The following is a 25845-nucleotide window of genomic DNA, read 5'->3' as shown; positions in this document are numbered from 1 at the left end:
CTGTTATTATATTATTCCCAACATATTTCGGTTTAGTTCGAACGATAAACAGTTTTATCTGCATAAGAAGATCATTTAAGTTATTAGAAATCTGCATATTTTTGTTAGAATTAAATATGAATCAGGATGGCTTACCTTGCATGTATTCCGGTCTGACGAAGTCCGTTTTAGTAATTGATTCTACCGGTTCTGCAGAATATTTTTATAAATATTTCATCGTTAGAATGCATGATTGGCATAATTTTGAAGTGTTTATTTCCGTAACACATGTTAAAATATTTTTCAGTTACCTTCATAACTACCAGCATAGAAATGGCTATCCATTAAGGGGATAAGTTCTTCTTTTTTCTTACTTTCAAAATTACGTATTTGAGCTTCCGTCCAACTATAAAAATCAAAATAATTCGATAACATTGGCATAAGCATATATGTTGCAGTAAAGGTTGAGGATTAGTGCAGATTAGCTGCTGATATTATTTTTTCTTCGAATCGTGTATGTATAGATCAATTAATATTAATAATCAAAATATTTTGATTCTACCTTCGCTGGTCTAATGGCTTGAAGTCATCTTGTTGAACGGATTTTAGGATTGTTTTTTTAATCCCTAAAGGAACCTTTTCCTTGATTAAATATCTTGTAAATTCACTATAGTCAATTTGTCCATCACCGTTTGTGTCGTACCTACAGGAAACAATATTGATCAGCAAACTTTAAATGATGCCTAAGAGTAGTTATAATTTGACGTTAAAAATATAATATCAGGATTAAAAAGGTGAGTTTCTATTCATCGCAACATGGAATTATTTAAGCTAATATTAACTCTTACTCTGACATAAGCCTATCTAGCAATTCTTCATTTATAACCAGGTTTAGTTTTTTACAGACTTGTTGCAGTTCTGATCGATCAATTGTGCCAGATCTATAAAAATATAAATATAAGAAAGATTATATAGAAACTTCAAATTTTAAGATACGGCTGACTATTGTCCCCTACTACTGAATTTGCTAGCGAATTAGCAGAATAGGTGAAGGCATCAACCACTTATTTTATATCTTTTTAATTTTCCATTACCCATCAACATCATATTCAAGGAATGCTCTTCTAATGTTCATATTTAAAGGATCTCTTGGATTTAGGTATTTTACTCGCGCTTCGTCAACTAATTGATTTTTTAACAGTGTTGCTTCGTCCAATTCAGTTTCATCTCGAATCTCGACATTATCACTATATAAAAAATATAATCATACGTAAAATGTTAATTTATCCTGATTCCAGATTTAATAGTTATTTAAATACTATCAATAATAATCTTAGCTGGTAATAGAATGCAGTAAATATAATAGGCGATAGATATTGGGAGCGTGAAATCTGATAAGTAGCAATGATAGAGTACAGGATACGAAAGAACAGATGGAAGGAACGAACTAGGATAAGTTAGACATCTATACTAGCATAGGTATCCATAATAGTATCTTGAGTAAATCTTTATAATATGAATTATATTGATTATGGCAATGATATCTACCACCACCAATAATTTACTTAAAGAGCTTTATTTACCTGTAATTTAGATGGGTAAATGGCGGAGCAACAGCTTTATCAATGACGCCAGCAGCTTTAACATTTTTCATATCTTCCCAAGTATAATTGTAATTTTCGTCCTAAAATAAGGTAGTTATAAAGCAAATTCAGTATTTAAGACATGCTATCATAGCTGATTGCGTGATGACTGATACTACTTAGATTCTACTTTTAAGACTCTGGTTCTTATTCTACTGCTACATAATTAATGTATGCCAGTGATAATTTTTAGGATAAAAATTTACTCAAGAATTAAGCTAAGATTTAGTCATAGATAGAGCAATAAATTGTACGTATTCGACAAAGGATATCAAAATAACTGTCAAGCTGGAAATGGTAACATTTTTATATTATTATCTTACGTGTTCAGATATTCGTCCACTTGGATCGGATCCAAGAATAAAATGTGTTCCAATTGCATTCCCTTTCATTACTTTCTGGTTAGCTCGTTCCTCTTTTAATAGAGCGATTCTTTGACTTATGTCACCAATAGGTGGTACATAGGCTTGCTGAGCTTCTGAAGGTGGAAGGTAATCAAAACCATCTTCTTTGAAGGTATTGTATTTAGAGGAGAGAAGATCAGCTGGACTTCGCTTGTGAGTGCCATCATATCCTTTGAATGTCGCTTGGCTTACTGTTTTAGTAAGAGTTTAATTAGAGTTATTAATGCATATCCAGCTTAGTATCATCTAGTTGAGGAATAAACTTAGAAGCTAATTCAACAGAATGATACATAGATTTAGCGACTATGATAATAAGTGCCGTAAATAAGTATTGGTTCGTTGATTTAAATCAAAGAGATCCGTTGAAATGAGACTATTGGTTAAGATTTGATCAAACAGATTTAATTTCTTTACTAATGTTTCATTTGGCTCACTAAAATTAAATACCTAATCTTCTGATAGCTCAAATTAAGAATTTGACTTCGACATTGATTTTACCTGATTGGATTCTATCCTCTTTAGCGATGTCATCATTACATGATAATTTAATATTTTGAGCCACATGTTTACTTCTGACATTCTCTATTTCTTTCGCTTGTTGTGCTTTCTAATAGTTACGTAAAGAATAGCAACCGAATTTAAAATTTCTTGAATTGGAGCATGATGGGATTTATCTTATTGCTTTATTTCAAAAACTTACCGCTTCAGGCGTAATCTTGCTTGCATGATTAACAAATTCTAATTGATGTTGCGATGATAAATACTCATGCTCATCGATATGCATGAATTGAGAATCGGTAGGAGCTTTAAAAGCTTTATTTCGCGCAATTTTATGATCAACAGCGAAATCTAGAAGAGATTAAATAAGGAAAGTGTAAGCATGTGCATGTATTCGAAATGCTATAGAATCAATTCATTTAGTAGAGAATTGAACTATCTCGTATTGATGTGAACAAATTTAATATCAGATTTTCAAACTCTTTAACTTTCCTACCTTTAAAATAGGTGGAATCCATGCCTGCATCAGTACTACCAAACTAATAAAAAACAGAAAAATTAAAATTGCACATTAGTAAGAAATAAAGGGTAAGCTATTTTCATACTGAATTATACTAGTTAGAAAAAGTTTGGCGTCTATGACATTGAATTTTGTCCTACTGTTATTCTATCAATTCAGAAATTATTTTAATTTAATACTAAACTTGCAAATTAGCCTATCGAATCGTCAATATATAAGAATATGAAATTCTTTATCTTTGTAATAGTTATGTATGCACTATGCCACTAATTCATGATGTAATTGCCAAATAACAAACTATAAATAATTTATACTCTTCATCCACCACGATCATCGTAGGAATAGCGAGTTAATTTTTCTTATCACTAAGAATTTTATAACTCTTCAAACAAACTGTAAACTATAGTTATAGTCTATTCTATTTTACGAATTTTATTTTCAGAATGTATTTTTCTTTTAATGAAAGAAATATAAAAATTCTATTCTAGGTTATTGGGTAACCAGCCTAATTAATTATACGCTAGATATACTAAATGTGCGTATTGGTATCTTCAATCGCGTAATTTCTATCCATATCTACTATAACTACATTTTGTAAATCCACGTAGTTATGTATTGTTTAGTACTTATAAATCGAAGGAGCAGAAAATTCATTTATATCAAAACCGATTAGCTTCTACAGAGTCAAACTAAACTGTTCAATTTAGATCTTTTCTGCAACTTACTGTAATGTTGTGGGCTATATTCATTTTATGGATTTCGTGAAAATTCTTCGATCGGTCACCTTCTTGATGGCCTATATAGCCACTTTTTATTTTTTTCACCAATACTTCGTCATCTCTTCGATTTAAGACGTCTGCAAGCAAGCATCAAGACCCGTTATATATTTATTTTAGGCAAATAGGATCGAATCAATATAATTCAAAATATATTAAAGATTTACTTCGGACATAATTAGCGAATTGCTGATGATCGATGCTTCCATCACCGTTTACATCACACCTAATAGGAAAAATTAAGGTAATTTATTAATAGGAAATGATGAAGTACACTGAAATTTCAACTCACATCGTGATGATGCTTGCAAACTCATTATCACTTAATTGCAGATTCATTTTCTTGCATATTTCCTTTAATGTGGCTATAGGTAGAAATCCACTCCTATTATATCACCCAGAAATGAATAAAAACGGTTAAATAAGATAACTAAGGATCTTTGAGATATAATTAAAATTACTAAAAATTAAAACCATAGATTGCAATTGTATCCGGTTATATTTTGATATACACGGGAAGAATTCTAAACATCAGAACAAGCTAACAAGTAATCGAAGTAAAGCTACTGAATTAGGAAGTTATCTTTCGATTATATACCCATAAATATCCGCAGAATTAAGTTGATGTTTGAAACTAAAATCTCTTGGATCAAGCTTTCCAGAAAGAGCTGATGCTGTTGCATTACTCGATTTACTCTCATTATGACGAAAATCACGGGTCATAGTCGATCGTTTTGTAGCCAGATTATGATCGCGATTGTAATCACCATCTCGAAAAACATGCGATTGGCCGCTTTTAAGTAGAGTTTTAGAGCCAACAGGAGTTTGATGGGCAACAAATGGGAGCTTAACGTAATCATTTTTACTTTGAGTTTCGAATCTAGTATAAATAAGCATGTGAAATAACATTATGACAATGATAAGGATAGTGCAAGTTGCAAATACTCATCACTTCTTGATTAATTTATTCTAGTTAGGGATACGGAAGGTAAGCATTTAGAAAATTTGGAGGGCTTACCTAACTGAGGGATCACTGCCTAGTGAAAAGTGCGTCGATCTCAAGTTCTTAATAAGTTCACGTGTTTCTTCTTTAGTCGTATCTTTACTGATATTTGAAGAATCATTTTTCCACTTTTGCCATGCCTGTTTAAAATGATATTGAATGATAATAGAGTATACTAACGCCTATAGGTATTGTAAAAATAGTAAGATAATCTTAAAATCTTTCAACGCAATAATACTATACCTCATCCTGAGTATAATTCTCACTATAGACCGATTTACCAAAGTTTTTTTCTGTTGCATATTGGCCAGTTAATTCCTATAGTGTTATAGTAGTAAAAAATTTTATTTAAAGCTGTATCTGTCTCTTTGTCTAATTATTTATTATAAGTATCTAACTTGATTCTATATTAATATTTTAGATCGATTAGTAGAAATGGGTAAATAATTTTCGTGTAAAATTATGATTGCAGAATAAACTGTTATCTAATGCAGTAATAGATACATTAATTATGAACTTACATTAATATGACTTTTACTCATTTCCTGTCGTAGTGGTTGTAGCTGTTTAAATTGAAAGTAATTATAAAACATTAGATTCTTTTAGTATCGCTAGGGCTCCTTATTAACTATATTTGATAATAGGTTGATTTTAAGATCGAATGATACTAGAAAGAAATTAGACTAAAATATGACAACTATTTCGTATAATGCACCAAAATGTCATTTTATGTAATATTTTGGATTAGCTATATAACGAATAATGAATTATTGCAATATTTGTTAAAAGTATGTCAAATTATATTATGATTTCAATCATTGATTTTATGATGATCAATCTTAGCAAGAAAAGCTCAATCTTGTAATAACATGGTAATTCAATATGCAAAATCTTCTAATATTACGAATCATTGGTCTCCATACTGTACCCTACCTTAGAATATGCTTTAGCTTGGAAATCATCTTTATTAAGGGATTGTTGCTTATAAGCATCATAATCTGATCCAAGCTTAAAATGGGTTGTAGCCTAGAATTTAATGACGAAAAAATTAGTACCAAACAGAATTCTCGGTCATCTAGTGGTATTAAGCAATCGCTTTCTGTAATATACTCACCACTAATTTTTTAGATATTCTTTTTCTTTCATCGCTTGTAGTATTTTCAACGGCCCTTTGCTATAGAGTTTAAAGTTATGAAGTAAAAAATCAGATTTGTTCTATCACATGAAAGTCTTAGGTAGTTGATGCATTCGATCCCAGCAACTCGTATTTTGAATACTACTAGCGTAATCAATTCAACTCTCATGATTTAAATTTAGAAACTATATATGATTGTTATAAACGAGAGGTTCGGTTGAAAATTTTCATTTATATACTACAATCACTATCGTAGCGATAAAAAATTTAAGAATTATTCGAGAATAATTATTTGCGAGGTGTGCACATAAGCAGCTTTCATAATAATAATTTCTATAGCGAAGCAAAAACGATTCGTTAAATTTTTGAATGCATAATGTACAATTTTGGCTAACCCCATCGTACTCAGCCGTAACTTAATCTTACTGTTATTCACCGATATACAGTACCCTCCTAATGGCTATTTTGAATGTCTAAAGTACTAAGTAAGAAAGTATGGAACCTGAATATCTTCTATACGAGATATCTGCGTTTTACAGCTAGCAATATCAGGTTAGTTTACATTAATCAAATTTTAAGCTTAAGAATATCACGACGGAAAATAGCTTGATCACATGCATTGGTCTGTATTAATCCAGTTTAAGCTTGATAAATTTATGATAAAAAATAATTTGATAATCTTCTCAATACTCTGACCACAGACTAATTTATTATAATCGGACTTCTATACTTGCGAAAGTCCATTAAGTAGAATAATTTGATCGTTTAATAAGTGTCAGATTACAGAGTGCTAAAGACTAAGTCAGCAAGGCTATCTGGTATATATAGAGAGTAGTCGCTATTAATCATAAATATTACAAATGTCTACTGCCATTATACAGTATAATTATATTAGTTTGTAGAAGGAAATTAATGGTGGATGGCTCTACAAATTTGTATTTAGAGTAACATACTTAAATGATAACCCCCTTGTCGTGATTTGTGCTTATTCTGACAGCCTGCTTTGGTCACTAGAGTTTATGATTGGCTATTAATTCATTAATACTCCTAGATCGCACCGAAATTTATTGTCGTTTAGGCAAATAAAGCATTCGCGATATTATAATAATTAAATAATTTCATTAACAACATAAATTATTCTGTTTCCACTGCTGATTGCATTAGTTATATATACTAATGTTCGGTGCTAACATATAGGTGGTGTGGATACAGTTATATCAAAATAGAGTTGAGTTTAGATGCATTTTTACTATAGTCTGTCTCTACTACATTAGCAAGTGTGTGAGATCAGTTTGCATATTATATTTATCAATACTCTTAGCCTGGCAAGAAGAATGAGATGATCTCTATTTAAACATACGATAAGCTGGATTCTTTTGCATGTAGGATTATCTTTTCTATCAAGACGATGAAACTAAATTACCTTAAAATAGGCGTTTGCTGTCTCACTAGTCCACAATATATCAGGCTGATCTCCAGAATATTCGCCCTGTAGAAAGACATGATCTTCTCGTAGCAATGTTTTTATACCATTTTGTTCTAGCTTTCTGTTGATGCCATACAGGTTCTCTCGTCTATTTCGAATCATCTGATCGTGGATAGTTGTTGACGACATCTTTACAATTTTGAAGGAGTGACAGTGATACGTAAATTAATCTTATATTAAATAGTGAATTATTTTCTAGGACTTTATAATCTAGCGAATTAAAAATATTGCTAATACAATCAACTTCTGATGGTTAATTTAACTGCAAGTTAAAGGAAAATAAAATGTGACACTAGCATCCAATTCCAAAGTTATCCGAGTATATGAAATAGTATAACTTCTTGATAGCTCTTAGCCTAGGCCAATTCAACTACATTAATATGAAATCGCTCAATTAGCAACCTAACTAGGTCGTAATCATTGATTGTATTGAAGATGCTGCAACTTGTTGCTAAGGCAACAGGTGCCGCAACAACAGCTGGGAACACCTGGTCACTACGCAAGCGCATATAAATGGACTATTAATAAGTTGATTAAATTTTAATTGTAAATATATTTGCTCTCGAATTTTTAATGAATTAAATGATAAGAAATACAATTGGGTTAATATTGATTAGCAATATTTGGTATTAGATATCATAGAAATCTTCATCTATCATAAATAGGAAGACAGTTATTTATGACCGTACTTTATGTATAATCAATATTATAAAAGCATTTGAATATTAATTAGATATAATGTAAGACTCACTGTATTTGCATTAGAATTTTTTTAATGACTTGATGAAGAGAAATACAATTGGATTAATTTCTGATTTGTTTTTATTAGCATTAATTAGGTTAACAATTGATAGAAATACGATGGATTAATATCCAATAAACCGTATTTTATTAGCATAATTTTGCTTTAGAAATCATAATAGTCCTCGTTTGTAATAAGAAATTGTCAGGTTATTTAGTACTTTACAAGTTAAAATAGTATTAGATATGTATATGAAAATTTAATCTACTAATATAATATTGGTCTTCGTATATGCTACAAGATGGAAAAGACCCTTTTCCATTGCTTCACAGCATATACTGTAATACCTTAAACACGTTTAAAACTTTAGTGCTATCAGCTTACTACCTTCCCAACTTAGCTGTTATAAATATTAATATCCATTTATTTTAAGGTGAATGAAAATCTGTAATCTGAATCTCGAAATGAAAGGAAAGACAGTTTTAGCAATTACACTTACTACTAATCTTTATTATTGAAAAGAATATTAGACATTAAATAGCAAAATTGTTGTTTATTATTTTATAACACCAACTAGTAAATAAATTTCAGTTCTTTGCAAATAGATGAAGAAATATAGTTATAATAATTTTTTACGTGTTTTGCATATCGAAAAAATGATAATGGCTTGCGTGCACAATAGGTCGACAACTATTTATTATATAGTACTATATAATATAGTATGAATGGATATTCTTTTATTATAACCAGTACTATTGAAGTTCTTTAATAGGTGAAAATAAAAATTGAAGCGTGCGGCAAGTACAATACTAAAAATCTAATTTTATAAAATTGCTAATGAGATACACATAGGGGTAACATTACTAGTTGTTTTTCTGTTCTGAAAAATATCATATGATATTCTCAGCAAGTAGAATGAAAATTCATTTACATTCATCTAAATAACAAATAATGACATTTATAGTTATTTACGAATATACGCTGAGTAAAATGTAAAGGTACTTTTCTGTTCTGAAGGGAATCATTGAGATAATTTAGCAGTTAAAAGAAAATCTATTTTTTTTCATTTATATAAAACATCGCCTTTGTGAGTAATATCAAATCTGAAGAACACAAGCAGGCTAATTTATTTCTACTTTGGTCGAGATGGGCCATAAAAATAATTTGTCAGTTGTTTTTATAGTATTACGTGATATTGCAGAGTACAGTAAGTTAAAAAAATTTTTAGGGTTTTGTGAAATTTCATTCATAAGAATAAAGACGAGTAAAGCTTCTACACTAATGGCTATTATTGCCTTATTTATCTGAGAATTGAACCGCCCAACTTCACCTATCATAAACTGAGTAATTGCTGCATGATAACAATACGGTTATTTTAATGGATGCATAATCTTGATACTAAAAAAGTACAAAGAATAAGAACAATTTTCTTTATATTAGACTTCTTTTTTCGGCGATAAATTTGAGAAGTAGTGTAAAATAATGTACGTAAATCTTTAAATCTATACGGTAATAAAAGTGTCTCACAGTGACTGTCTTAATCAAATGATATTTTCTAAAAGGCTTTATTACAAGATTTTAGGAATGGTAGAGCAATAATTAATTACTACCAGGATCTAGTCTAAAATCTAAAGTATTCTGAGTTCAAAGTGAAGTGAAATCTCTTTTCTCTATATGAGTTCATCTCAGCATTTCTTAAATATATTTCGTCAAATCCATTTATAACAACTTAATTAATCTTCTATCAGATTTGAATCGTCAAAGAGAATGCTTTTGTCAAATAGAATATCATTATCTTCTACAATCCGAATCGTCCTACTTATGATATCACTACTCCTCTATTAATGTCCAGCACCTTTCGGTGTTGGGCATCTTCACAATTATAGTTTTTCTAGTCACGTAAATCTCATACTATAATTAATCAACAGCCTAATATTAGTCATCTAGAATTTCTAAAATACAGCAGTAATTATCAATCATCTAATATTAGCTTCACGATAATATCTATTCTTAGTAACCTAACTATATCAAATATAGCTATCCTTATAGTTAAAAACGAAGTGCATCACTACAACACAGTTTATTCCTAGTCATCAATCCTTATCAAATAATTATACCAGTTTTTCTAAACTACATAGCTTATAGTTGTGCGTTTGAATTACAGACTGTAATCAACTGATCTATGGCAATTTATTATGCATATGTTACGGTCTATAGACCGTAACATATGCATAATTAATTAACATAGGCTGAGCAATAGAAAGCAAAATAGAAATAGTCAATAAGCTATTACCTGTCATTAATTGCTTATTATTTCTGGATTTTATGAGCATTTAATTTTGAAAAGTATGATTGAGAATAATAGAGCAGAATAACTTTATGCCGTATTGATCCATAGTACACATTCCAATAATTTTGTGCCTGTATGGTATGAATTCTTATTTTCATTTCTATTTCGTCTTTCAGTTTAGTAAATATTCGAAGGAAATTTACTGAATATAAAAATTTTACTAATATATAATTCATCAAAATATATTGAAAACCAAGAAGATATATGCTACCAAGTATCAAAGATTTTTTCAATAATCTCATATGAGTATTCTGGTAACATTTTATTGCAGTTCTTAATTTATCCATCTATCTGACTTTAAAAAAAATCAGAACTGGAATTTGACTTCAAAGTAAAAAGTTACAACAATTTTTAATTTACCAATATTGCAATATAGTTACAGTAGCAGTCACCAACAAAATTTTTTATTTAAAGATCCAGTTACGGTTATATTTGGCAATTGTAATATTCTTATTCTCTTCAGTACTGTAGATCTCAAATAGCCAAAATTTCAAGAGTTCTTGCACTATTGGTATATCCTTCTACAGTTTATCTCTAATATGCATAATATTATAGCTATGTTTTCATCCCCATCAAAGATATAATAAAATGAAATCATACCATTTTATTGATTGCTGATTCATGGTGAGAAATATTTTTTTTAACCTTGATACGATTATGCCAATAGATAGATAGATTTTAAATATATTTTCTATTTACTATAAGAACAAAGTATCAACTCTCAACTAGATTGAATGTTTGTTTCTTCATTGGAATGATATAGAATCCATTCGTTACATCATACTTTACGATAAGTAGATAATAGTTCGTTATCTTAATGGATTATCACAAATAATTATTATAAATGATATAATTAGGAAATAATGCAAGCAGCCGGTTTAACTTGCGTCTGTTTACGTTTCTCGTAAACTTCTTTCGTTAATATATGAGCTAGTTTTTGATGGACAGAATCGACTAATTTAAGCGTTTCTACTAAGGTATAAAATGTCTGAACATCACATAGCATAAGAATATTTAGTAATGTTGCTGCTTTTTGTTCTGATTTGGATTGTTGATTAATTTTATGAACATTGTCATCATTTAGGATGGTTTTAGTGTACAGCAAATCAGTCAAACGTGGTGTATTAATAATTTCACACATCCAAGCGAAATTCTTTTGGACAATATCTCCTTCGATAGAGTCTTTTAATGCCACATTTTGTAAATCTGTGAGTGTAATGTAAAGGAAACAATCGCTATTAAAATATATTTTGATATAGTTATAACATTTTAAGATGTTTATAGCTCATATAGTGTTATTTTACCCATTAAAGTCTAGACATCTTTAAAAGAAGCACTCATATTCATATTTTAGCAGTAATAGCGAAGAAAGCATGTTGCATATTAACATAGTTTAATCATAATTGTGTATTTCTAATACTTGGATTCTATAACGATAGATTGTAGCCCCCAAAATATCACGATTACAATACTAAACCTAGTCTTATTTATAAATTTATAAGCTGTGGATGAAATTTTTTAAGCAAATAAGGTTTATTTATCTTAAATGCTAGCTTAAACGTAAATTAAGAGCAAAAAGTTTACGATTCCATCGGATCATTATATATCAATATTAAATGTTGGTAAGAATCCTCTTGCTCACCTTTGATATGGGGTCGAAGGATTGAAGGACAACGTGGTTTGTTACCATTCTCTTCATTTTTATTCTTGTCATCCTAATATAAAATAATATCCAGTAGAAATAAGTAAATATTCCTATGCTCTTACATTTGAATTATTTACCTGGTAGACTTACATGATAGTTTTTATTGACAAGTAATTCACAGATTTCTGTATTATTAGCATGATTTGCTATATTGATGGCACTTTCACTAAGCTATGGAAAATATTGGATTAATGTTAGTTGTTTTAGATCTAATAAACAGATAATTAATATATAAATTGACTTAATGATTGTTTATATCTTCTGTTCTAAACTCGTAAGGTTAGCGATCATCTAACTGGGATAGTACTTGAGAAAAGAATCAAAAAAATTGTTTACATGGTTTTGCATGGTTGGATCAGCTCCATTGGCAAGCAAAAGTCTAACACAATGGACATGAGCATTTCTAACGGCATTATGTAGTGGTGTATTACCATTCTAGAGGGAATGACATTTGCAATATAGAAATAAGTAGATTAATTTATTAGGTGTCCGTTCATTCAGCAACCTAAGTAATAAATTGTCCTCAAATAGAGAATCAGAAGTCATAAAATTGTGTGAAGAGCTTCATTCTATTACATAACTATAGTTATACCAATTTTGTATAACTACGGTTTTAATAAATATAGCTATAGCTATTTATTAAGTATAGTTATAAATACAGTATAGCAGATGATTAGATACATGTTATGACAATGGTAATAGAAAATGTTGCTAATATATTAGTGATGGCCTTCTGCTGATGAATTAGAGTGGAGAAATAAAAGCTAGAATTAGTTTAGATCGCGTTTGTTTAAATTAGAGCATAGAAGTATATACTTTGGCATGGTAAATTAGTACAGCTAGTCTTTCTTTAAATGTGTGATGATCAACTTGAATACAAAATTAAGAGAGGGTAAATTAATTGAAAAAGTAGAAGTTTATATTGTACTTAGACATCACTTATTGAAGTAGTAAATGTATCTCATAACTATTTTTTCGATCGGTAGCTAATGATAACTTACATGATCTTGATGATTGATATCAGCACCGTGATCGATCAACCATTTTGTCATATCAGAGTATCCATTCTTTGTTGCAATATGCAGCACTTGCTCCTTCAACTAAGAGAAATTAATGATTTATTTTCATTCATTAATTAATAATATCTTATTTATTACCACATTAAATCGGTTTAGATAGCAATAAATTATTCAACGGTGATTTTTAAGCGAAGTAATAGCAGTTTGGAGATATAAAGAAGCAAATTAGCAGGTGAAATCTACAAATGTTGTGCAATAAAGACAAGTATAACTGCTGTAATTTAAAATTTTACCAGCGTTAGTTTGGCTCTGTTTCAAATTTGAATGATAGATTAATAAATAAAAAGAACTTTTATGATATACACGGATAGCAACTTACATAGGATGAAATATTAATGGTATTCGGATGGTGTCGGTATAATGTTTTAATGCATTCTAAGTGGTTATCTTGAGCTGCGAAATGGATAGGTGCAAGTCCACCGTTCTGAAAGATTTAGAAAGACATTGAAGATATATAATAGATGTATTTCATTTTCTTACAGGCTAAGGATGGAGTTTGTTATTCATTTGTCCATCTTGATAATATATACTACCTATATGAGGACATTGTTTTATCCGCAATAAGGTATAAATAGGTATAATAACTTTCATTATTGATACGTAACTCTATATCAGATAATCTTATTCATATTGGAAATAATATCAAAGTTATTAATTTCTTAATTTTATATCATTAAATGGCGATGGATTGATGTACTATAGGTCTCAGTTTATAGAGTAGCAACTAAGCAATCCAATAACTGATATATCTATCTTGATGAGTATTTGTGTATAACATGCATGATATAATTGTTTTATCCTCTACAATAAGATATAACTATACTACTTTCCTTTATGGATTCAAAGCTTGTTGTTAGTCTTATGTATATACATATATTAGAAATCAGGTCAAGATAATTACAGCTATCAGATATTAGTAAATTGTACACTATTAATTTCAGTTTATAGAAATGCGCATGAAAACAATTCTGATAGATCATGCAATCCTCTTATTCCATAGGAAATATTAATTTAATTTTATTTCTAAGCAGTAAAATCAGCTTACCTCATATTGTAACAAGTAAGGATTAGCTCCGTGGCAAAGTAGTAACTGAATTGCATCGACGTCTCCATCAGCACAAGCAAAATGTAATGGAGTTCCACCGTCAATCTAATTGATCAAATAAAAGCGAACTAGTTGATGAAAGTTATGTTATTTAAGTTAAAGGGTGGATTAGTCTACCATTTAATGTTTTCGTTTCTATGATTAAATTATAGATGGACAGAACCAATACTCTGATGATAGCCTATGTTTCGAATAAATTAGTACGGTAGTGCATGTAATATGTATTTCGCATCAAAACGGGATTTATTTGCATGGATAAGTTAGCTGTTGCTATTTCCGTAATATTTCCTTAAGCGAGCTTGCTATTAAATATTTATTAAATGAAAATTAGCCTATACACTGCTTCTAATGATCATAATTAAATGAATAATTGACAAGAAGGTATTCGCTACTAGAGGAAATGCTGTTAATAGCACTTATGTCTGACATATAGAGATTTTATGGAGTGTATGAAAGCATAGAATCGAAGTACATCAAGTATCATTTGAGAAAGTAGTATTACTTTATAATTATTAAAAGGAAATAAGATACCTATAAATTTTTAGTTACGGATGAAAGTGATCGATTTCAATCGATATAAAGAATATAATTTCATAATTAAGGCGAATGTTGATTCATATAAAAGAAGTCAATTTAAACTAGCTCAATGAGGTTACTTGCAAACATTTTAAAAGGAGAAGAATTATCAAACAAACTTTATTTACCAGTTAAAGAGATCTAGTTAAATCAACTTAAGTTGACTCAACAGTATTATTTTATAACTTTTATGAGAAAAAGAAACAGTCAATAATCTACATTTATCGGTAGAAAAGATCTAGTCTAGCTAATGAAAGATTTTTAATCTCATTGAAAGAAAAAGAACTTTCCTTACTAACTGAGGGATAACAAAAGGGTATAAATTATAGAGTAATGTTATTTACTGATAGTAGAAATTTATTTGGCTTAAACGACATTATTTCATAACTGGAAAGAAATAAGCTTTAAACTAAGTTATTAATGGAAGAAATAAATTCTAATTGACGTAAAAATATTATATGGAAATAATCTGATTAGTAAGGTTATAAAACTTTCGATAGTTTCTATTATTAATTATGAAGGTAGCGTCGCCGATGTAAATATTTTCGATGGAAACAGACTATAGATGAAATGTCAACAACTTTACTTGTCCGATTTAGGTTATAATTTAGTTTGGTGGTGCAGTAGTAGATTTACGATAGAACTGAGATAATAAATTGATCATTTTTCATGATCGAATTTAATGACTGAACTTATAAGCAATGTAATCGATTTAGGTCATCGTTGATAGGCTTGTTTAGATATGACAATTTACATCAGACTATATTTCGATTCAATCCGTTGATTATAATCAAAATAAAAACAAGAGTAGGATTTTGCTAAGGAAGAAATTACTGTAGTACTCACTTCATGGCCATTGATTTCTTTATAGTTGTAGCTTTTGATGTTAACATCGTTTTCATATTTTTTCAATCGAGGTAAATTATGACTTTTAGCCGCTTGGTAGATCGATTCGACTTTGTTATTGATTTTCTGTTAGGAATAGAGCAACATCGTATGATATGCAGTTGGATCCATCCAATTTTAAGTTAAAATTACCATCACTAGATGAACTCTTCTGACTAGAGAGATTAGCATTTATTTTTATTTTTATATTATTCTACAATTGAAGGCTAATCTATAATTGAACATCACTGATTCTAATTGACCTCTTCTAAGTCAGTGGAAGCTTTAGGCTTCTTGAGCTTAATTGGCATTGGCATCTTTATGATCTTGTTACTGACGAGATTGGCATAATGGATCTAGTCTTGGATTAGAACTGTCTTCAATATTGATATAATTTGTATTTTTTACATAGCGAGTCATAGTTCAAGGCCATGACGCGGAAAATAATCGCAAGAAACGATGATTGAATTCATTAAGTAAATAATATTAATGGAATAATATTAAAAATGCATCAATAGCAAGCAAGCAAATTTGTTAATATGGACATCAATTCATTACGTAATAATTAACTGCTTATAGGATATTTATTTTATTCGGAGCACCTTATCCTATTCCTATAATTTACCTGTATCAGTAATCTATCGGATAAAAATCGGCAGTTCTCTTGATGATTTTATCGGCTGGTAATAGATGTTACTTATTGAATTATTGAAATACTGTAAAAATCTCGGTACAGATTTCGTGAATTGATTAAAATTGAAGTATATCGCGGTGTAAAGTAAGCAAGGAATACACGTTTTCTTGAAGCCTTTCGTCATGGCTGAATGAAGAAGATTGGATTGTCCATTATTTTTATGCCGATAAAAGAAGATTGATCGGCGATTTCAATATTGACATAGATTTGCTTGCTTTGCTGGATAATAGCGGTGTTAAAGTGATTCTTTCTTGTCAATATACTTGATAAATAGATTATTGACTTAATTCACATTACAAAGAAGCAATTTAATGCAAGCACGCGCCCCAAACGCGATGTAATATTATAATTGGGCCTAGTAAAATAGCTCTTGGCAATGATAAAGATATATTAGATGCACGAAAAGTACTTACAATTACCCTATTCATGATAAGAAATAGATTACAGTGATACTCTTAATATCAAGCTGGTTATAATTGAATTGCTATCATTGGTTGTAATTCCTCTAGAGAGTTTATATTTGCAGTGGAAAACAATGCCATTGGATGTTACTTCTATAGCAAGATTTTCATCTTTAATTAATATAAAATGATACCATTTAATATTACTTCTATGCCAATATTTCTATCTTGTAATATAAAATGACGTATTTAATAGTCTAGTCTTGTAAATTAAGTTTAGATTACATCTACGAAAATATTAACAAAATTTCTATTAGATTTCAGCATAGGAAATTGAATCTGAAAATAGTTGATTTACGCATATCCTACGATAATCGCCTATGAATAACTCGAGGAGCATCAGGCTCTTCGCAAAATACTGTAGAACTTACTGTAGTATTTACTTTTTATACGAGTAAGTCTAATAAGTTTAAATTCATGATTGCCAATATTAGAACAATAATTAACTTCTACGGTTACAGTAGATTCTAATGCAAATAGTTCACTATGACCAATTATATTATTGGCCTTTCTACAATCTTTTACCTAAAATAGAACTACGGATTCACGTTCATAAATTAAATGAAGTCTGTACACATAATTAATACATACTTTAACTTTGACGTTACTCTAGCACTATGACACTATCGTGCGAGTATAAGTTCGTAGAAGTAAATTTCGCAATTTAAGCTACTTTGGCTTTATTCAAAATAATTATCAATTACGGTACTACTCCAGTAGAACTAAGAGAAATAGTTAAGAACCAACTTAGCATCCTATCGCTTCGCTGACAGAGATATTACATTTTATAGACAGCTAAATAATGTAAAAATTGCAGCAATACCTTTACACAATTTATATGAACGTGACCGATTTCGCATACGGTCACGTTCATATATATAGCATAGCTCCTAATATTGATGAACGGCTAAAAATAATCGGATAATACATTATTTATAGTTTGCATTTAGTGCTACATGCAGCAATATGCTGGCGCATATATCGCTCTCCAGGTGTGTAGAGATTGTTCCAATTTTAGTGAAACATCACAACAGTAGCAGGTCCTTTAATATTAAAGTTGTCGATTTATTGTTAGTAGAGAAATTGGCAATCTCTACAAATTTTAAAACGTAACCAATGGAAAATTGACGCAGATTTACTTGTCATAGAATGATTGAGAAATTCGTTTTTTCTTCTTAACTGTAAAACAGGTCCATAATACCAACTTAGTAATCAGGTTACGAAGTGTTGATTTCATTCTCAGTGATTGGTGCTAACCTTTTATTTTATTTCATCAAGGTATCAAGGCATAAGAATCATAAAATTCTATATTGCATTGCTAGTAAAAATATTTCTATATAGACGGACACAATTTGTATCATATTATTCAATTATTATCTATATCTTCAAAATTGTCAAAAGATTTAATATGGTTTCTGGGATAAAAGAAATACAGTGCAATTGGCTAGGCTATAATAGTGTTTAACATGTTATTCTATTTCCTTCTGTAATGCGATATACAGCGCGATTAGACTAATAGTTTGCTCTATCAATCGTAATGAAAACTCTCATGGATGACTAATACGCACTGATTGGTATTAAATCAATCCCTTATCCTTTAGCGTAGAACTCTAAATTAAGAAGTATTCATTTTAAATATAGACGAGAAATTACAATTACTGACAGCCTCGAGCAAGTGAAATAGGTTGCTAGGGGAGACCCGATTACAGCGTAATTTAAATACAAAATAATCCAGGCAAAATTTTTCCTAAGTTCATTTTGATACAAATAAGTACATGAAATATATTGGAACTATTTAGTATTAAATCAAAACTCGAGATTTATGATAAAAAAGCGAGTCATCTTCAAAAAATTGAAATTCTTCAATATCCTTTATAAAAACGGTCCTTCTTTACTTCACTAATGAATCAAGACTATCAACTCTACGGTAGAGTAGTTATGAAACTCATCGGAAAATATCGTTTCAGTTTTACTCTCAAAAGATTGAAATTCTAAAACATCCTTTATCAAAGTAGTCATTCTTTGCTTTACTTTAAGACTATCAACTCGACACATCGGAAAATATCCTTCAATTTGATTTTTTAAGGAAGAGGTAGAATACGAGGTGTTTCTATCATTTCAGGCATAGGTTGATATTGAACAGATTGGTCATATCCAAATGCTTGCGGCCCAACAACTTTTAGTGCTTCGGGCTTCCTTAGTAATGATGCACATGGTATCGCCATAACGGAAACTCGAAGACCATATTTAATATTATCGGTTGTGATAGGTTCACCAGTATCGGAATCGACAATAGAGATTAAATCTGGTACACAAGCAAGAATTTGAGCTTTATTTCCTGCCGAGATCGATCTTGCTAATAAATTCTCATTTTGAAACTCAATTTCGACATCCAATTTCTCGCATTGCGTAAAACCTTGAATTTTAATTAGTCCTGTAATAAACCCACCACTAATCATCCGATTAACATCGCAGACCTAACAGTTATTCGATCCATGCCAGAAATGGAAATATAGAACAAGAGATGAAAAAAAGTTGAATAGGGTAAATCTAGTAATCATACTATGCAATACTTTGGCCAAGAATAATTAGCCAATCCATTTTACTAATCTAAACTATATACCTTTCCGGTAATGAGTAATCTGCCGGCTTCTTTTTCTAGAATGGCATCGACTGGAGATGAAGCATTTTTCCTCGCTGTCAGTACAGCTTCTCCTAACCTGTGGCTTCTACTAATGGAACCTAGTATACATTTACTTAGGACTTCTGAAGGTTTCATAGGGCAAAATGCTAGACCTGAATAACATCTTGTTATATAATAATTCTTGGTTAATGGTCTCGTTTATTAGTTATCAAGATAAGAATTTATAGCAATGGCTATACGCCTTGTCATCGAATTTCAAATAGACTCACCCCATTTGAATTACATGCTTCCTCATAAAATTTTCCAAGTCTTTTGCTGATCTACACGATAATGATATCGCGTTGTTACCTTTGCAATCTGCCAAGCAGCATGGACAAGAATTTTCTCCATAAATTGTTGGTGTGAACATTTGCAATTCGGGAAATGCTCTTCCCATGCCATCGGCATCAACAATTGGCTTATCGAGATTAGCTCCTGTGATAAATATATTACCTTTATCAGCTTGATGCAGTGCACTCTAAAGCTATTCTAGTTATTATTATAGACAGCTTCCAAAATACCTAAAATAAGGGGCTCGATAGCATTGCATCCACCAATTTCCGCGCATAATAGAGCAGCAATTTCCACTTTACTCTTTACGTTCTTCTGTGCTGCTTTGACAGCAGCTAAGTTATTTAGCGATTGGATATTATCTTCATCTTTAATTGCAAACTCTTCCACTTCTTCTAGATTAACTATTTTAATAATACACTTATTATCTCTATAACTTACAATTTTTTTGTTAATTATTTTCTATAGTGTAGCAAGTATCAAGCGACTTACAATTTCTATCAGGTATTAGGTTTGCTTTTAACAAAGTTTCAACACCTAATAATGCATTCTTCGTTTCATCTCCAGATGATAGTTTCTCTAACTCAATTAGTGGAGCACCCATAAATGCAACTGTGACTGCATATCCTGATTGATTAGTTATTGAACCTAGTCTACAAAATACAGTAATGATAGAGGCATCAAAAATGTTGCTACCAACAATATTTTGGCATTTTCTTTAGCGGTGTATAGTCAATCATGTTCATGTAGTTCCCATTCTAGCTTATTTACAATAACTTACCTAGATAAGTTAATGTATTTGTTGTAATAATGTATAAGATAAATTAAGAAAGTGGCCAGATTACAATCATTTTACCTATGTGCGTTAATAACCCGAATTTTTTTCCCTTCTTTTAATGCCCTTTTAGCTCGCAACCGACCGATGTAAGGGCTACCACCGCCACCGCAACCAAGTATTCCAGCGCCGATAGAAATACACTCAATATCCCATTCATTTAATAGCCATTCTCCGGTGCTAGGATCAATTGTCGGTGGCTTCATGGTTAGCTCGGATTCCATTTCGCTATCTTTCATACTTGCGCTCTTTTCGGTAGAAAGATTCTTGTAAATTTCATCATATATTTCATAAGGTATCTGTGTAGCAACTTCATCTATGGAAAATACGTTATTTATCAGTCAGCAATGGATAGCAAGAATGCTATACTTCAATCATACGAATAGTGCAAACGATGTAAATAGATACAGTTGGTGGACGTGTTAAAGAATAAGCATAAACTAGAATTCAAGTCTGAAGAAATTTGAAGACTTGCATACCTTCTGAGGTTGGTTGTGCGTTTGATAATTTATCTGTATCGGTTAATAATAAGTCACCCACAGCTTTAATTTTTATTCTTAAAGCTTTACCGGCTACATAAGTTACCGGTAGCTCGGTAACTTCAACCACTTCGACAGCGCTAGGATCAGCTCCATTATTGACAGCAAATGAAATCGCTTGAGATTTACATTGCTCTATGGCTTCGTCTCTTTCTACAGATTCTAAGTCAACGACTTGATCGATAGAACCACTGATTTGACTAAGAGCTGCACCAACAGCATTTGCTACCTAATTTTTATATGGATAATGATCAATTAAATCATTTTCTATGAAGATATATATGTAATCTAGCTCTCTATTTTAGTATAGGTTCTTTTAAAATAGGCTTAGGACATTAGCTCTTCATGAAGTATACACGTACTGTATATAAAATATCATCTTACATAGTAATATGGTGGTAGTTTAACCGTTGATGCTCCTTGAATCGTATCTTTACTATTAACTAGGACACTACCACCACCAACCAGTATCAAGGGAACATCGCTCACACTGATCTACAACAGATTAAAAATTTGCAAACTGTGTCAATAACGTTTATCGAATTCAATAATTTTGCATTTTTCAGGATAGATCGTTATTACCTTGACTTGATCAATAGCATTCTCTAGCATCATTTTCATTTGATTCATTGCTTTTTGTATCAGTTCTGGCTGCAAGTGAGAAACTCGTGATTTCTCGCCCATATCGACTAAGCCAGCAGCTACAGCAATATCAGATGTAGTTAAAGTATCACCACCGAAGACTAGCGCTTTCTGTAATAACTGAAAACCAACACTAACGGGTCCAATGGTAATGTGCTGATTCTCTTGTTTCACGATGGAGCCACCGCCGAGTGCAATACTTAGCACATCAGGTAAGCGAAAGTTAGTCTTAACACCACCTACCTGAATATCATTGAATAAGAATACTGTAACTTAAATTGAAGCCTTATGATAGCTGCAATCATGATGATAATATAGATGTCTAATGCGGTACCTGGATACGTGTGGAAGCTTCTCTAGGAAATCCTTTGACGATGGTACCAACATCTGCAGATGTACCTCCAATATCGATAACAATTGCATCTTTAACACCTGACAGATAAACAGCTCCTCGCATACTATTAGTAGATCCAGATGCGAACGTAAGAACCGGAAATTGAATTGCTTGTTTAGAGCTATGGGTAAAAAAGTAATAACGCGATAGGTGAATATTTATTGCATTTAATGTGTTGAATGAAGAAATAAAATCACTTTTTGTAATACCTAATTAATGTGCCATCATTTTGTGTTAAATAGAATGGACATTGAAAGTTAAGGTCGGATAGTGCTTGGCGGAATGCATTAATTGTATGATAACATAGAGGTTTTAAACTTTCGTTTAAGATAGCAGCATTCTCTCTTTCTAGAATGCTAATATGGCCAATAGTATGTGACATTGTAATGCTGCAATGTGGAAAAATTTGATGAATAATTGATGCACAATCTTTTTCTTGTTGTGGATTGACAGGCGAAAAAACACCAGATACAACGATATTTCTGATATTGTGATCCATGATATCTTGTATGCAATGTTTAATTTCATCAGTATCAATTTCTGAGATGGCTCTTCCATCAAATTCATAGCCACCTTTCACCATGTAAATGCCACCATTGATACAAGCTTCTAAATCTTGAGGAAATTCTGTTGATATTTAATCACAGACTGGATTAGGTTATCAAGTAATACGACATTTTGAAATTTTGGACAGTATATTCTACTACACAATAATGACTATTTGAGTTTTGTAGTCAAGATCTAAAGTCTGTAATTAGTATCTAAAGGGAGTAGCATGATAGATTGCCTTAATTATACTGTACATTTATCTAACAAGTTATGCTATAGCTCTGAGAGTGTGCTCAACGAATTACTGTTGATTATAAGACAGGGTGATATTTGACAGAGAAAGAGCTGCGTTAGACATGCATTGGAATCAGGTAGGCTTGTTAGCGTAAGCTTAGATTGACATACGGTTAAAAAATTTCCATTATAGTATATTTTGAATTTAGACTGAGCAACGATTGTGGAGTAGGAGCATGTAGGTAGTGAGTTGTTATACATGTAATACAAAAAAGTTTCGTAGCAATATAGTAACAAATAATAGCGAGTATTTTCTGTCAACAGCAACTTCTGTAAATTATTAAGTAAAGTTATTAGCGAAATGAGTATTAGGACAATCTATTAGAATAGATTGAGCTCAGTATTCAATTTCTGGACAAATTGATTAGTCGCATTTATGCTGCGGATAGTGGTTGTTCAAATCATGGACTATTAGATATACCGGTGCCTCTAGTAGTGCATGGTTCAAACGATCCATGAATGTAGCATTGCATGATCGTCAAAAGTTGATTTTCCTTTTCTGTTTAAATTTAATACTAGGACTAAGAGCAACAAGAAAAATAGTTGCGACATCTATTCCACCAATTGAACTAAAAGTATTTCCATAACTGTCTATTCCACGGAATAAATTTGATGGTTGTAAGCCAAGGAGGGGAATTAACTAGGCAAATTTGAACATTACAACACTGACAAATCAAGTGAGTAGCTTACCTGAAAATGGGGGTAGAGTTGTCGAAGCTGGCCGACACAGCCTGATAATAGCAACTTTTGCTAACGATCGACGTTGTATAACAGCATTAATAAAATGAGTAGTGCCAATATTAATCCTGCAGATAGAATTTGTCAAGGCGATGTCTGTTAGTTTATCCTGAGCCTTATTGATGCATGTTGTAATTGCGTTGATGACACCAGTAGTGACATTATCGGAAGTCGGACTTTTAGCCCATGCAAAAACATTTCCTTCTCGAATAATAACTGCATCGGTATTCGTTCCACCGACATCGACTCCAATAATACAAGATTGATTCTTCTCCATCGAGATAGGAAATGTATCAACAGCTCAGCTTATATATAGATAATTGAAGAGGTTGATCGAATTAGCACCCTGCTATTTTGGAAGTAAAACTGGATTTTACAGTGGTCTATTCGTATTGACTCTAATACCTCCTACTGTACAGGGTGCAATCGGCCAATATAAATTTCTACCAAATTATATATACCAGACGTCCTATCAAGACATGTAAAATCTTTCTAGCTATAGTCCTAGTTCAAAATGTGTAAAACTAATGTCGTCTAAAAATATCTAAACTCTTTCTAGTTAGTTACTATACTGTAGTTCAGCTTACTATATATTCAATTGTTATACAGTATTGTATACTTTAGTCATTCTGGTACTGTAAAATCCTTAGTACTTGTAGTCAATAATACTATTAAAATCTACATCTAGTTTATTAATATGTAGTTGTGATCGTCATAGTATAACTAATTGGATATCTATCTATCTATCTATGATGCGTATATTTATACATAATTAATATGTAGTGCTACCGTGATACTAAGATGTAGTACTGTAGCCTAGCATGGTACTATGTAGATTAATATGGATTTAGAGATAGCATATATAAGATGTGTATTCGTTTTACAGCATCGAGTTGGATAGAGAGTGCTTTGATGCTTAACTAGTTCAATAAAGTTGTGCTCATGCATAACTGTATGTGATAAAATGTTTTCTCTAAAAAAATAAAACAAGAACTGCAGTTTCTTGTGAATTTCAAATCGACATCAAAATAAACTTGACCTTTATGATCTACACCTATATACAGATACGGTTATGGAGAGTTTTACTGATTTTGGCAAGGAATTTCATATTATACAATTTTAAAATTAGGGAAAGAGGTATGATCTTCGTTAGACAAGATTTAGCTCAATTTTTCGATTTTTGTTTTGATGAGAGATATCTGTGATTGCTTTGATAGTTGATATCCCACGTATATAATTCAAACTTAAAAGTTCACAAGATATTTTATCTTAGATTTGTATTGCATCTATTAAGTTTATCTTGACGTTTAAAATCTATACCTATGCACAGGTTAATAGAGTATTACTGATTTTGACAAGGAATGTCATATTTAACAGTTTTAAAATCGGGAAATTAATGTTATCATCATTAGGCAAGATTAGCTCAATTTTCTCGAATGTTATTTTGATAGGAGATTCCCATGACTGCTTAGATAGTTGGTGTTCTACATGTATAATACAAAATTAAAAGTTTGTAAGTCATTTCATTGTAGATTCTTATGAAATCTATTAAGTCTTAAAGCTAGAAGACATTGCTATTTGTGTTAGCTGAAAACGATACAAAAACTTTGATTGCAGTTGCTACTGCTCAAAGTTGAAATTATTACAGTAACATTTTTCCTTGTCACAGATTAATTTAAAACTTACAATCTATGTAATGAATGCCGATAAATATTAAGAAAAACACTAACGTTGAGTTTGCGCTATTTTAATTACCAAAATAGAGGATTTGATAAGATATTTCCGATGGTTATAGTAATATTATATGCTGTAATAATTTATAATGTACTTACATAGGCT

At 30.9% G+C, this 25845-nt stretch overlaps 2 protein-coding genes across 2 annotated transcripts; both read right to left on the bottom strand.

The window, feature by feature from the left end:
- Positions 1–32: 32 nt before the first annotated feature.
- Positions 33–7573, bottom strand: TRIADDRAFT_57075 (uncharacterized protein; the record flags this gene model as incomplete). The annotated part of the gene is made up of 21 exons (XM_002113145.1): positions 33–58; positions 136–189; positions 291–385; positions 542–682; positions 828–920; positions 1074–1226; positions 1563–1663; positions 1946–2217; positions 2525–2633; positions 2727–2875; positions 3021–3063; positions 3770–3900; positions 3988–4046; positions 4113–4205; positions 4419–4700; positions 4839–4963; positions 5067–5141; positions 5345–5386; positions 5757–5849; positions 5938–5997; positions 7382–7573. 21 exons carry the CDS (start codon positions 7571–7573, stop codon positions 33–35), a joined length of 2388 nt encoding a protein of 795 aa, XP_002113181.1.
- An 11549-nt stretch (positions 7574–19122) lies between these two features.
- Positions 19123–24283, bottom strand: TRIADDRAFT_26861 (uncharacterized protein; the record flags this gene model as incomplete). The annotated part of the gene is made up of 11 exons (XM_002113144.1): positions 19123–19518; positions 19665–19848; positions 19955–20200; positions 20504–20668; positions 20872–21116; positions 21322–21618; positions 21774–21884; positions 21972–22274; positions 22366–22546; positions 22635–23052; positions 23959–24283. The coding sequence occupies 11 exons, from the start codon at positions 24281–24283 to the stop codon at positions 19123–19125; spliced, it is 2871 nt and encodes a 956-aa protein (XP_002113180.1).
- Between the last annotated feature and the right edge of the window lie 1562 nt (positions 24284–25845).

This window comes from Trichoplax adhaerens, genomic scaffold (genome assembly GCF_000150275.1).
Source record: "Trichoplax adhaerens TRIADscaffold_6 genomic scaffold, whole genome shotgun sequence".
Classification (NCBI taxonomy): domain Eukaryota; kingdom Metazoa; phylum Placozoa; class Uniplacotomia; order Trichoplacea; family Trichoplacidae; genus Trichoplax; species Trichoplax adhaerens.
The sequence above is the reverse complement of the archived record's forward strand: the minus strand, read 5'-3'. Positions and strand labels throughout refer to the sequence as shown.